Source organism: Bos indicus, chromosome 23 (assembly GCF_029378745.1).
Source record: "Bos indicus isolate NIAB-ARS_2022 breed Sahiwal x Tharparkar chromosome 23, NIAB-ARS_B.indTharparkar_mat_pri_1.0, whole genome shotgun sequence".
In the NCBI taxonomy this organism is placed as follows: domain Eukaryota; kingdom Metazoa; phylum Chordata; class Mammalia; order Artiodactyla; family Bovidae; genus Bos; species Bos indicus.
In genome coordinates this window covers 7,033,725-7,047,107 of record NC_091782.1, presented here as the reverse complement: position 1 = coordinate 7,047,107, position 13,383 = coordinate 7,033,725, and the positions used below count along the sequence as shown (strand labels likewise).

Genomic DNA, 13,383 nt, shown 5'->3' with positions numbered 1-13,383 from the left:
GTATATTTAGTTTTATAATTGAAATGTCCAAACCGTTTTTAAGAGTGGCCTATGCATTGAAATCTATTCTTTTATACCTTGTTTATACATTTTGTATTTACAGATTTCATTTTTGGAATGTATACTTCCCACAATAATTCTAAAGTTTGATAGCAAATGCAGTATGTGGTGGTTTGGGGATCTGGCTTTGAATCATGTGTTTTGGGAGTCTCTTTTTCTGGAGTGAGTCAAATAATAGATGAGCCAAACAGTCTCCTCAGCTTTTATATCACGAAGAGATTTTATTTTTCTTTTCTCGTTAACTCTATCCTGTGAAAAGAATATACATGAAATAGTATATGAAAAGAATGTACTTTCTAAGAGTTTTTAATGGTTATTGATTAAATGATGCTAAATTTTTCTGTGTTTAAAGGCATACCCAATTCATTTCGTCCTCAAATATAACCCTTCAAATATTTAACAACTGAACTCTTAAAGTGCTGTACTGAGTCTATAACTAATTGCTGCTGCTGCTAAGTCACTTCAGTCGTGTCCGACTATGTGCGACCCCATAGACGGAAGCCCACCAGGCTCCCCCATCCCTGGGATTCTCCAGGCAAGAACACTGGAGCGGGTTGCCATTTCCTTCTCCAATAACTAACTACAGGTGCTATTTTATTGCGGTAGCTCTTTGTGTAGGAGCCATTGCTTTGCTCTCTCCCATTAACATTTATGTAGCTGGCTCTTTTATAAGTAGCCACCTGTAAACAGCTCTTGCAATAAATGAGTGGGTCTCTAGACTATGGTTGAAGGATAGCTTCTCTCCAGCAGGACAAATCAAGTGTATTTATTTCTTATCTTAACTCTTATACATCATATCTCAACTTCAGTACTTACGGCTGTTGCGTTTTTCCTCTGGTGTGTTTTATCTGCATCGTATCTGGTTTTGCTCTTGATTAGTCCTATAGGGTTTCACTTTTATTCTCACTTCCAATTGTTTTTTCCTTCATAATTAATTTTTCATATGTGTCCTCCTAGTTTTATTTTACTTTCATAATCCCTCTGATCTCTGTGATTTCTCAGCTTACACATAGTTCAAGAATGAAGTTTTTAAAAATATTTGCAGTGTATATATTTGCATAGGTAAAGCTCAGAAATGAATTAAGTATTTTTTAAAGCACTTTATGCATTTTGATCTCCAGATGGAATAGGCAGGTAGCATCGCATGTTTTAGGAATTCAAAAGTTAAATTTTGAAAGTTTAAAAATGAGTGCTTAGGAGTCCTGGGACTGTTACGAACAGTCATCAGTTACCTACTGTTTTTAACGATTACAGATGATCTCTGTGATTTCCTGTGACCACTGGATGTTTGTCCCTTCATGGACTGGACTTATCAAATGAAAACTACTCTTCACTAAACCTTAGGAAACTAAACTTTGATCAGATTAATTCATTCTGTCAAACAAATAAAAACCTTATTTCTTTGTTAATAAAGGAGTGTTAATGTGCAAAAGAGAACTTTAATGAACACTGCAAAGGTCATTATTTAGTAGTTTAATACTGTGCACAGGAAGTGAGTGACTCGATGAGGATTTCTCAACCTTGGCACCATTTGCATTTTGGACCAGATAATTCCTTACTGTGGGCGGCTGTCCTGTGCCTGGATGGGGACTTCGCAGCATCCCTGGTCCCTACACACCACGGCAGTAACACGCCTCCCCACACGTCCTTATTAAGAACATCTCCAGACATTGCTCGTGCTTAGAGTCGGGGTGGTGTCAAATCTCTTCTGTTGAGAACCCCTGGGCACCTATATAAGATTGAGACATTTATGAAAGTTTCCTTCTTAACATCCTGGTACATGTCAATAGATTAAGTTGGATGTAATGAGGTAATAAAATAATCAAATTTTACTTCTTTATAGCTTATCTATCAGTCTAGCAGACAGCTTAGTCCTTATTCCTCCAGCCCATGGAGGAGTGAGAGCATGTTACCCCAAAACTGCATCATAATTCCATGGGAGGCAGGAAGACTGTGTTGCCCAGAACTCCGATGCCATGTTGCAGAGATGATGATGGTCCCGGGACCCAGGGACAGTTCCAGTTGCCTTGGCTTTGGAGCCAAGTTATGGCTCAAGCTGAGAATCCTCCAGGAAACTGAAAGCAACGTGTTCTCTTTTTTTCTTATGTCAGATTTAATCTTTAGGTTTCATTACTGCTAGATTTTCTCTGTAAAACCTCCAAGCCTAGGGATGAAGGCAGGCTTGTCTCCATCTATTTACATAAAATAGTAAAGTAAGGTACCCTGAACCCCGCTCACTCCCCAGTCTGGCTTCCTATACACTGGATCTTTTCTGACCTTTTCTCCCCCAGCAGAACTATGGCCCTGTTTATTGTCCATTCCTCCATGACTTCTGTCTATGGTTAGTGACTCTTGTTACGTATTTTCAGATGAGGAGTTAATAGTAATGGCTTCCAGATTAGCTTTTCGGTAAAGCCGAGAGAAGTAGAAAACTGACAACTACGCAGGGCCACTGACAAAGACGTTTTTAGTCAGAAAAGCCCTGGAGTGCTTGTAGCACATCGTAGAGCAGTACTTTGTCTGCATCCACACAATGGAGCTTGTGACTTCCAAAGCCTGGAAAGTCCCCCATTTGATGGACATAAGGTCCAGTCCAGTATCTGACCAGGGAGTGAGGGAATGAATAGCACTTTGTGGGCATTGTGAGGGATGGGGCGTGGGCTTGGGTAGGCAGATTTTCCTTTCTAAGAGAAAACTGAATTGTCTTTGATGCCCTGAATTTCTTTATCACCTGTATGCTGTCAAGCCATCAGATTTCAAGTCTGTGCTTTGCACCATGGCTTGAATATTCTTGTCACGTCCTCACTGGGGGTTTGAAAAGAGAAGGGCTCTCTCAGCTCCTTATCCCTCCTCTACTCCCCTGATACTGCCAGACTAATTGTCTTGGGCACAAGTTTTGCTGAATCACAACAATCTCCCGTGGGCCTCCACACCTGGCTCCATTTGGTCTATCCCCCTCTATCTCCTGCCACCAATACAAGGATCCTGATTTCCAGCAGACCAAGTTGTCTTTTTTTTAAACCAACTGTGAATGTACCAAGCTCATACCTGTTCTGTGCTTTTGCTTATGTTTTACATTCTTGTGTGGGATGAAAATATTCCTTCTTGACATCTGATCATATTTTTACTCATCATCCCAGGTTCAGCTGAAGCCCACCTCCTCTCTAGGCTAACCATAATGCATCTCTTCTATTCCATATTGATCTCGACTTGCTTTTATTCTGAAAGCATTGACTACTCACAGTACTCGTTTTAGCCCTTAGCAGTATATGTCTTTGTTCAAAGTGGTAACAAACAGCTTTGTGTGTATAGTTCACCTCTTCATCTTATTAATACCTCCCTGGAAGGCAAGTGTTTTGAGCTTTTTAAATTTCATAAGGATATATGCTTAACAGATATTTGGTAAAGATTTATATAAATGGCCGACCAGGCATTGGTTTTATTCTGATTCTAATCATACCGTGTGTAATCCCAGATTAAATTTAAGAAGGATGGGCTTTCAGAATGTCAGAGGAGGAAGGTATATTTCCTTAGATGAGAAACTAGAGTTAGAGGTATCTTGGGAAGGGATTTATCAACTAGGAATCTGTAAAAGGAAATCAGTTTAACTTATTTGGATTATGGTATTATGTGAATAATACCATAATAATTATTGGGATTATGTGAATTGTGGTATTATTAATGCCACTTTGAATATAAAATGTATGTTATACTGAGCCGGTAGTAGAAATGAATAATGACTTTAAGACATTTGATTTCCAAATTCTGATTTTGATTTTCTTCTTTTTAGACATCCAGATACCTCTCTTTCCTTCACGAATGGACATTTGAAAGTGCCCTTGTCAAAGATTCGCCAGCATGGAGTCCTCATCAATGCTGTCCTCCTTGAATGACGAGTGTAAATCAGACAATTACATTGAACCTCACTATAAGGAATGGTACCGAGTGGCCGTGGACACGCTGATTGAACATGGGTTAGATGCATACAAAGAATTTCTTGCCAAGGAACGAGTGTCAGACTTTCTAGCTGAGGAAGAAATTAATTACATTTTAAACAATGTTCAAAAAGTTGCACAAAGCACGTCACATGGTCCCGATAATTCCTGCGATGACGCGTCATCTTCAGGGACTTACTGGCCTGTGGAGTCCGATGTGGAAGCCCCAAATCTTGACTTAGGCTGGCCTTATGTAATGCCTGGACTCTTAGGGGGGACGCACATTGAGCTCCTCTTTCATCCACCCAGAGCACAACTGCTTACGATTAAGGAAACCGTTCGGAAGATGATCAAAGAAGCAAGAAAGGTAACATTTCTGTCTCTAGATGAAAGATCTGAAACGTTGGAAATCACCAGAGTAGTATCAATACAGCAGTCTCCAGCCATTTTGGCATCAGGAACCAGTTTTGTGGAAGACTGTTTTTCCACCACAGACCAGGGTAGAGGGGGTGGGAGGAATGGTTTGGGGATGATTTGAGTGCATTACATTTATTGTGTGCTTTTTTTTTCTGTTATTCTTACATTGTCATATATAATGAAATAGTCGTGCCACTTGTCGTAATGCAGAATCAGGAGGAGCCCTGAGCTTGTCTTCCTGCAACTGGCCAGTCCCATCTGGGGGTGACAGGAGACAGTAGCAGCCCAGTGCTAGCATCACTGCCTCAGATCACCAGGCATTAGATTCTCATAAGGAATGAGCCATCTAGATCCCAGTAGTTCACAGCAGGGTTCATGCTCGTCTGAGAACTAATGCCACCCCTGATCTGAGAAGAGGCAGAGCTCAGACTGTAAAGTGAGCGATGCAGAGTGGCTGGAGAAACACACGAAGCCTCGCGTGTTCACCCTTCACTCACCCCCTGCTGTACAGCCCAGTTCCTAACAGACCTCAGACTGGTAGCAGCCCGTGACCCACGGGTTGGGGACGCATGGTATAATAGATACATACATTAATAAGAATCTCTACATATATAGACTATGCTTGTTACTTTCAGGAAATATACATACAAATATATAGGCAGGCTGTACTTCTCATATGTTGCAAGTTTCTGAGATCAGGTGTTGTGTCCCTGCTGCAGGTGGAGATTTCCTTCTCTTCATCATGTTCATACATCTAAGAGATCTTCATGCATGATATGTAAGGTGTATGGACTGGAAATGGGATGATTTGATGCATTCATAATCTAAATCATTTAACTTTTCCTTAATCTCTGAAAGGAAATATGTGATTAGTAAATCTAGGAAAACTTTCCTTGTTCATAAACGCACAGAGCCCTAATTCTTGCTCTGCTGCTGCTGCTAAGTCGCTTCAGTCGTGTCCGACTCTGTGCGACCCCCATAGATGGCAGCCCACCAGGCTCCCCCATCCCTGGGATTCTCCAGGCAAGAACACTGGAGTGGGTTGCCATTTCCTTCTCCAATGCATGAAAGTGAAAAGTGAAAGTGAAGTCGCTCAGTCGTGTCCAACCCCTAGTGACCCCATGGACTGCAGCCTACCAGGGTCCTCCATCCATGGGATTTTCCAGGCAAGAGTACTGGAGTGGGGTGCCATTGCCTTCTCCAATTCTTGCTCTGGATATAGTTTATTTTGGTAAATAAAACATTTTGTTGTTGTTCAGTTATTCAATGCTGTCTGACTCTTTGCAACTGCATGAACTGCAGCACACCAGGCTTCCCTGTCCTTCACTATCTCCTGGAGCTTGCTCAAACTCGTTTCCATTGAGTCAATGATGCCATCCGACCGTCTCATCCTCTGTTGCCCACTTCTCCTGCCCTCAATCTTTCCCAGCTTCACAGTCTTTTCCAATGAGTTGGCTCTTTGCATTAGGTGGCAAAAGTTTTGGAGCTTCGGCTGCCGTCTTTCTAATGAATATTCAGGGTTTATTTTCTTTAGGATTGACTGGTTTGATCTTCTTGCAGTCCAAAGGACTCTCAAGAGCCTTCTCTAGCACCACAGTTTGAAAGCATCATTCCTTGATGCTCAGGCTTCTTCATGGTCCAGCTCTCACATCGTTCATGACTACTGGAAAAACCATAGCTTTGACTGTATGGACCTTTGTTGACAAAGTGATGTCTCTGCTTTTTAACATGCTGTCTAGGTTTGTCATAGCTTTTCTTCTGAGGAACAAGTGGCTTAATTTCATGGCTGCAGTCACTGTCCACAGTGATTTTGGAGCCCAAGAAAATAAAATCTGTCACTGTTTCCATTATTTCCCCATCTATTTGTCATGAAGTGATGGGACCAGATGCCATGACCTTAGTGTTTTGAATGTTGAGTTTCAAGCCAGCTTTGCAATTTCCTCTTTTCACCCTCATCAAAGAGGCTCTTTTCTCTTCACTTTCTGCCATTAGAGTGGTATGATCTGCATGTCTGAGGTTGTTGATATTTCTCCTGGCAATCTTGATTCCAGCTTGAGCTTCATCCAGCCCAGCATTTCACATGATGTACTCTGCATACAAGTTAAATAAGCAGGGTGACAGTATACAGCCTTGATGTACTCCTTTCCTAATTTTGAACCAGCTCATTGCTCCATGTTCTAACTGTTGCTTCTTGACTTGCATACAGGTTTCTCAGGAGGCAGGTGAGAAAATATTTCTTTCTCAGAAGGTAGTCTTGTTTTCCCTTCTCTAAGAATTTCCCACAGTTTGTTGTGATCCACACAGTCAAAGGATTTTGTGTAGTCAATGAAGCAGAAGTAGATGTTTTTCTGGAATTCTCTTGCTTTTTCTCTGTTCCAACGGATGTTGGCAATTTGATCCGGAGATCCTCTGTGTTTTCAATCCAGTTTGAACATCTGGAAATTCTCAGTTCACATACTGTTGAAGCCTGGCTTGGAGAATTTTGAGCATTACTTTGCTAGCATGTGAAATGAGTTCAATTGTGTGGTAATTTGAACATTCTTTGGCACTGACTTTCTTTGGGATTGGAGTGAAAACTGACCTTTTCCAGTCCTGTGGCCACTGCTGAATTTTCCAAATTTGCCGGCATATTGAGTGCAGCACTTTCACAGCATCATCTTTTTAGGATTTGAAAGAGCTCAACTAGAATTCCATCACCTCCACTAGCTTTGTTTGTAGTAATGCTTCCTGAGGCTCACTTGACTTCAGACTCCAGGATGTCTGGCTCTAGATCAGTAACCACACCATTATGGTTGTCTGGGTCATTAAGACCTTTTTGTATAGTTCTTCTTGTATTCTTGCTACCTCTTCTTAATCTCTTCTGATTTTGTTATGTTCATACTATTTCTATTTCTGTCTTTTATCGTGCCCATCTTTGCATGAAACATTCTCTTGGTATCTCTCATTTTCTTGATGAGATTGCTAGTCTTTCCCATTCTATTGTTTCCTTCTATTTATTTGCATTGTTCGCTTAAGAAGGCTTTCTTATCTCTCCTTGCTATTCTTTGGAACTCTGCATTCAGATGGGTATTATCTTTTTTTTTCTCTTTTGCCTTTTCCATCTCTTCTTTTCTCAGCTATTTGTAAGGCCTCCTCAGACAACCATTTTCCTTTATTTTTTTTGGGGGGGGTGGTGGGGTGAATGGTTTTGACACTGCCTCCTATATAATGTTATAAACTTTCATCTGTAGTTCTTCAGGCACTCTATCAGATCTAATCTCTTGAATCTATTTATCCCTTGAATAAAGCATAGATTTTCTTATTTATTTCCTGAGTTGTGTGAAAACAGTATTTAGTCAGGCTTGATAATGTAAAATTCTGAAGTAACTTTCTGAGGTGTTTAGCATGTTAGGGTGTCTGTTTTCTTTATGAAATATTTATATTGGCTTATCAATCTCAGAAATTCTATCACGGAGCTCAGACGAAACTGTAGAAATATTTTTTAACTAACATCATAAAGCTTATTGAGAGCTTTCTATGTACTCAGCACCATGATAGGTGTTTTGGACATTACAACACGATTTCCGAAGTTGTTTATTGAGTTTTAAAATATATAAACGAAAGATTATGATCATTAACTATGAAATGTCTATTTCTTAGTTATGGACACTGTGTTGTTGTTGTTGTTCCGTTGCTAAGCAGTGTCTGACTCTTGGCGACCCCGTGGACTACAGCACAGCAGGCTCCTCTGTCCTCTACTATCTCTTGGAGTTTGCTCAAACTCATGTTCATTGAGTCAGTGATGCTATTTAACCATCTCACTTCTGCCACCCACTTCTCCTTTTGCCTTCAATCTTTCCCAGCATCAGGTTCTTTTCTAATAAGTCAGCTTTTTGAATCAGGTGCTTCAGCTACAGCATCAGTCTTTCCAATGAATGTTCATTGGATTGACTAGTTTGATCTCCTTACTGTCCAGAGGACTCTCAAGAGTCTTCTCCAGAACCACAGTTCAAAAGCATCAGTTATTCAGCATTCAGTCTTCTTATGGTCACATTCTTACATAACTACTGGGAAAAAACATAGCTTTGACTATTCAAACTTTTGTTGGCAAAGTGATATCTCTGCTTTTTAATATGCTATCTAGGTTGGTCATAGCTTTCCTTCCAATGAGAAAATGTCTTTATTTCATGACTGCAGTTACTGTCTGCAGTGATTTTGGAGCCCCCAAAATGAAGTCTTTCATTATTTCCATTGTTTCCCCATCTGTTTGCCATGAAGTGTTGTGACTGGATGTCATGATCTTAGTGTTTTTCATGTTGAGTTTTTGGCCAGCTTTTTCACTCTCCTCTTTCACCTTCATCAGGAGGCTCTTTAGTTCCTCTTCACTTTCTGCCATTAGAGTGGGGTATTATCTGCATATCTGAGGTTGTTGATATTTCTCCTTGCCTTCTTGATTCCACCTTGAGATTCATCCAGCCCAGCATTTCACATGATGTACTCTGCATGTATGTTAAATAAGCAAGGTGACAATATACAGACTTGACATACTCCTTTCCAAGTTTTGAACCAATTCTTTGTTCTATGTCTGGTTCTAACTGTTGCTTCTTGACATGCATACAGGTTTCACAGGAGACAGGTAAGGTGGTCTGGCGTTCCTATCTTTTTAAGTATTTTCCACAGTTTATTGTGATCCACACAGTGGAACTATACATACTCTGTACATCTATGGATACTTCTCTATGTATACTATACAGTAAAGAAATTTAGACCTAAAAGGGGTTTGGGATGCAGACATACCTGGCATTGCTTTCTTTCATGTCTATGAGACACAGAGATGCTTGGGAAAGCGTGCTTTTAGGAAGTACAGAGGTATTAGATTCCTTGAAACCCACAGGGACATGACAGTTTGCAAGACAGGCAACTAAGAATCTCTAGTTCTCATTAAGGAGACACAATGTTCCAAGACCAATGTCACATGCAGGCTTTGCAAAGTAAGGTGATTTTTTACCCCCTTAGATCTTCAAAGCTCAAATAAGCTGACTTTGTACTCGTATTAACCCCTTTAGCAGGATTACATTAAGAAATCACTCATCTATTCCAGTTGTTAAAAATTAGCTGTAGAATCAGGCCCATGGTAGGTATCTAGACTTTCACTGAATAAGTTGAAATAAGTTATTCACTTATTTCAGTGAATTCACTTATTCACTGAATACTATGAGAATTTTAAAAACTGGACTATTCTATGCTCTGTAAACAAATTCTACAGGTGTATTTTGTAAAACAGCACAACTCGAGAATATATACATATACTCATATATAAACTCATATATATTCTCGAGTTGTGCTGTTTATATATACTCATATATAAACTCATATATATTCTTGAGTTGTGCTGTTTTACAAAATACACCTGTAGAATTTGTTTACAGAGCATAGAATAATGCAGTTTTTAAAATTCTCATAGTTCAATTTATATATAAATTCAATATATTAGTTCAGTATATACGAGTCCTTGTATAGGTAATATAGAGCTTCCCTTGTAGCTCAGCTGGTGAAGAATCTGCCTGCAATGCAGGAGACCTGGGTTCGATCCCTGGGTTGGGAAGATCTGCTGGAGAAGGGAAAGGCTACCCACTCCAGTATTCTATCCTGGAGAATTCCATGGACAGTATAGTCCATGGGGTCGCAAAGAGTCGGACACGACTGAGCAACTTTCACTTCACTTTCACTTCATAGGTAATATAACAAATACCAAGTAGTAATATTTGTGAATTTCTGTTTGGGGAGACAGTATGCTTTTGAACTACAGTGTTAACTGAAAAATGCATCAGTGAAGCTTCATATTTTTATTATGTTAATCTTTGCAGTTATTAGTTCATCAGCCTGAACCCCAGGCAGTCTCCTTTGGGGCACTGCACATCTGTGATACAAAGTGAAATTCAGGAGCTAGCCTGAGTTCTCAGGCGAGCACTCAGTGGACACTGAACATTAGTCATGACCTTCTGATGTATTTTTGTTCTAATGTGACAGCTATTTACTTAGTAAACCTTTAACAGTAATATCCTCTGCCTGGTCATTGTCTGCTGGGAATTCCCACTTGAATTAGCAAACAAGGAACTCAAAGTCCAAATGGTAAAACAATAATATGATGCTTTGCTTCTCTTTCACCAATTCCAAGTGGCATAAAATAAGGAAGAATTTTACCTTTACACTTACCCAAGGTATGTATATTACCTTGCATACATATATCTATTCTGAATTCAAAGAAAGAGAATTATTTGAACTTTATAAGTTGAGTAAAATGAAATTGACTATAAATCACAGTAGATAACAGTGGTTTTCTGTTATTTTCCCCAAAGCATTGGAGAATGTGTTTGTTGCTTACCAGGTTTAATACATATTTTGACCAAATGGGCTATAAGTATATGAGATGTATGTTGTGCAAGTATTTTGGAAGTTTCTTGCTATGTCACAATGTTAATTTAAAGATTTTTGAAGGATCCAATACTCCAGAGAAGACACAGTTATTGACCACATTTTTAAACAATTTTGCACTGCTTGCCCATAAGTCCTGTGAAAAATGTTAAAATAAGAAAAGAAAATATTGTTGTGAAATATTATTATGAAATTGTAGCTTGTCAAAACACGTTGCCTTGGAAATATTCTGCCTGCTTTTCATGACTCAGCAGCTGAGTTAGGCTCTTGTAAACCTTCAGATTCTAGCCTATTAGTTATCATCATAAACTTCTTGTTTCTGAACTATTTTCAGTGGATGAATTCTCTTTACTGGTAACTGTCAATGAATTGTCATGAGAGGATGAAATGTACAAGGAGGATTATCTTTTTTTTTTCTGATAAAGTACTTGAATAATGTTTATTTTGGAGGACAGAATGAAGTTTCTTGCTTCCACATTTCTTAGGGAAATTCTTTTGTTTTTTAATTTTATTTTTGGCTGTGCTGTGCCTTCATTGCTGCTTGCCGGCTTTCTCTAGTTGCGCTGAGCAGGGCTCCTCTCTGGTTGCCTTGCGCGGGCTTCCCACTGCAGCAGTTTCTATTGCTTCAGAGCGCAGGCTCTGGGGTGCACGGAGCTCTGTAGTGTGGGGTGCAGACTTAACTGCCCTGTGGGGTGTGGAAGCTCCCCGAACCGAAGATCAAACCCATGTCCCTTGGATTGGCAGGTGAATTCTTAACCACTTCTTCACTGCCAGGGAAGTCTATGGAAATTCTTTTCTTAATCATTATGAGACTATGGAGCTATGAGGTCGTAACAAGTAATGCAAGGAACCAGCATAGCTGAACCCAGTAACAATCTCAGAGAAGAATTTAAATTTGTTTTCACTATTCTGCTTGCAAATGAGATAAACTGCTTATGAAATAAATGTCATTTAATAGAAAAAAAATAAAAAGAATTCAAAAGCAGTTTTCTTAGAGGTCCACATATTTGAAGTCCGATCATAATCACCAAACTAACCTTCCAGTTCCTTGAGAATGGAAATAAAAATGATGTTATATCTCATCTCTCTTGTCTGGGAATATTTTGTTTTTGAACTTTGCTAATTTATTGCATTTGCTTTATCTCTGAATCATTCTGCTTTTATAAGAAGAATATAATCTTTATAGCACTTCAAGGATTCATAGATTTGTATTTATTAATTTTATTTTTGCCAGTTGTCACTTACAAGTTGTTCAGAAAGATGTTTTCTTTTCTTTTTCTTTTGCAAATTTGATTATTTGAGAATTTTCCTATGAGAAAATCCAGTTGTAGGTAGCACCTTGTGCCCTAAGAGGATCTTATTTTTATTTACTGGCTCTTTGTTAACCTCCTTCTATTTATGTTACTGTATGGTTGACATAATTATATTTGGTTCAACTTTATAAAGTCTGATAGCGTCTAGCAAGACTTTTCCCAGGTAATTATTTGGCTCTCAAGAAGTGTTCCCAAGATGATATATGCATTTATTCCTAATTACCATGAATACCTCTTATGAAAATGTCTCCTCTAATTACTTTGAAAAGTCATCTTTCATTAAAGTCACTTTTCTTATAGCCACTCAGTGGTAGATATCCATAAAGTCATCATTTTTGATCATCTTGAATATGTAAATGTTTAAGCAGATACTGCTGGTTTTTGTTTCCTAATTCTAGCCTAGTGTCTTCTGTGGGATGTGACTCTTACTCTTGTGAAATATGGAGAAGTCACATAAGCAAAAATCTAGTGAGAATTAGGCCAGCGTGATCCCCAAGGTGCTCAGACCTGCATCTCCTGAGTTAAGTCTTGGTTGCTCCCTGAGTCACCGTTCCTGGGTGTGTCTGTTATGGCCTCAGGATCCTTAATACTAACAGAAACTGAAGTACCGGGTGGCCCCATTGCCTCAAAGTGAAAGGTGGCTGATAATGGAGACTTTTCCCGGGACTTGATGGGTGCAATCAAAGTGCTGGCGGCTTGATAGCTAACCAGTTGTGGATTGAACAAGTCATGGTGCCTCTCCAGGTATCTCCACTTGTTTAATGAAAGACACAAAGCGAAACCTTTTAGGGTTTTTTAAATCGAATGTTCCTGCCCAAATCTCTAACAGCAGTTATGAAGTCACGATGATTTCCGTGTGTCATATTCCTTCATTACGTGGGTAGAATTCACTGTGTCACTTTCACTGCCACTTCTTTGCAGTCGTATCCTGCCCAGCTAAGGGGTATTTATGTGTTTATCCCTGCCTTTATTATCTCTCTCCTGATGTGTCCAATGCTTATTAAGATTTTCCTCTCTGTACCCTTCCTATTTCAACACTCACCATGAATATTTCATTCTTTAAATTTGAGTCAAAATTAGTTTCTTCCAGGAAATAGCTTTTGCTTAGTCAGATTTAATGACCGTAGTATCCTGTGACGTTAATTTAATAGCTTTTCTTTGAGTAAATGCATTATATGTGCGTGTAAATGTGTGCGTGGATCTGTGTCTGTGTGTCTGTGTGTGTTGAGGAAAGAGAGAGAAAT

The 13,383-nt window shown here is 39.3% G+C and overlaps 1 protein-coding gene across 1 annotated transcript in view; it reads left to right on the top strand.

The window, feature by feature from the left end:
- The window catches only part of FAM83B (family with sequence similarity 83 member B), a 96,185-nt gene that overhangs the window by 17,496 nt on the left and 65,306 nt on the right, over positions 1 to 13,383 (top strand). Inside the window, exon 2 of the mRNA XM_019986372.2 lies at positions 3,851 to 4,362. Coding sequence (XP_019841931.1) covers positions 3,919 to 4,362 — 444 coding nt within the window. The 5' untranslated portion in view covers positions 3,851 to 3,918. The remainder of the gene's footprint in view (positions 1 to 3,850; positions 4,363 to 13,383) is intronic.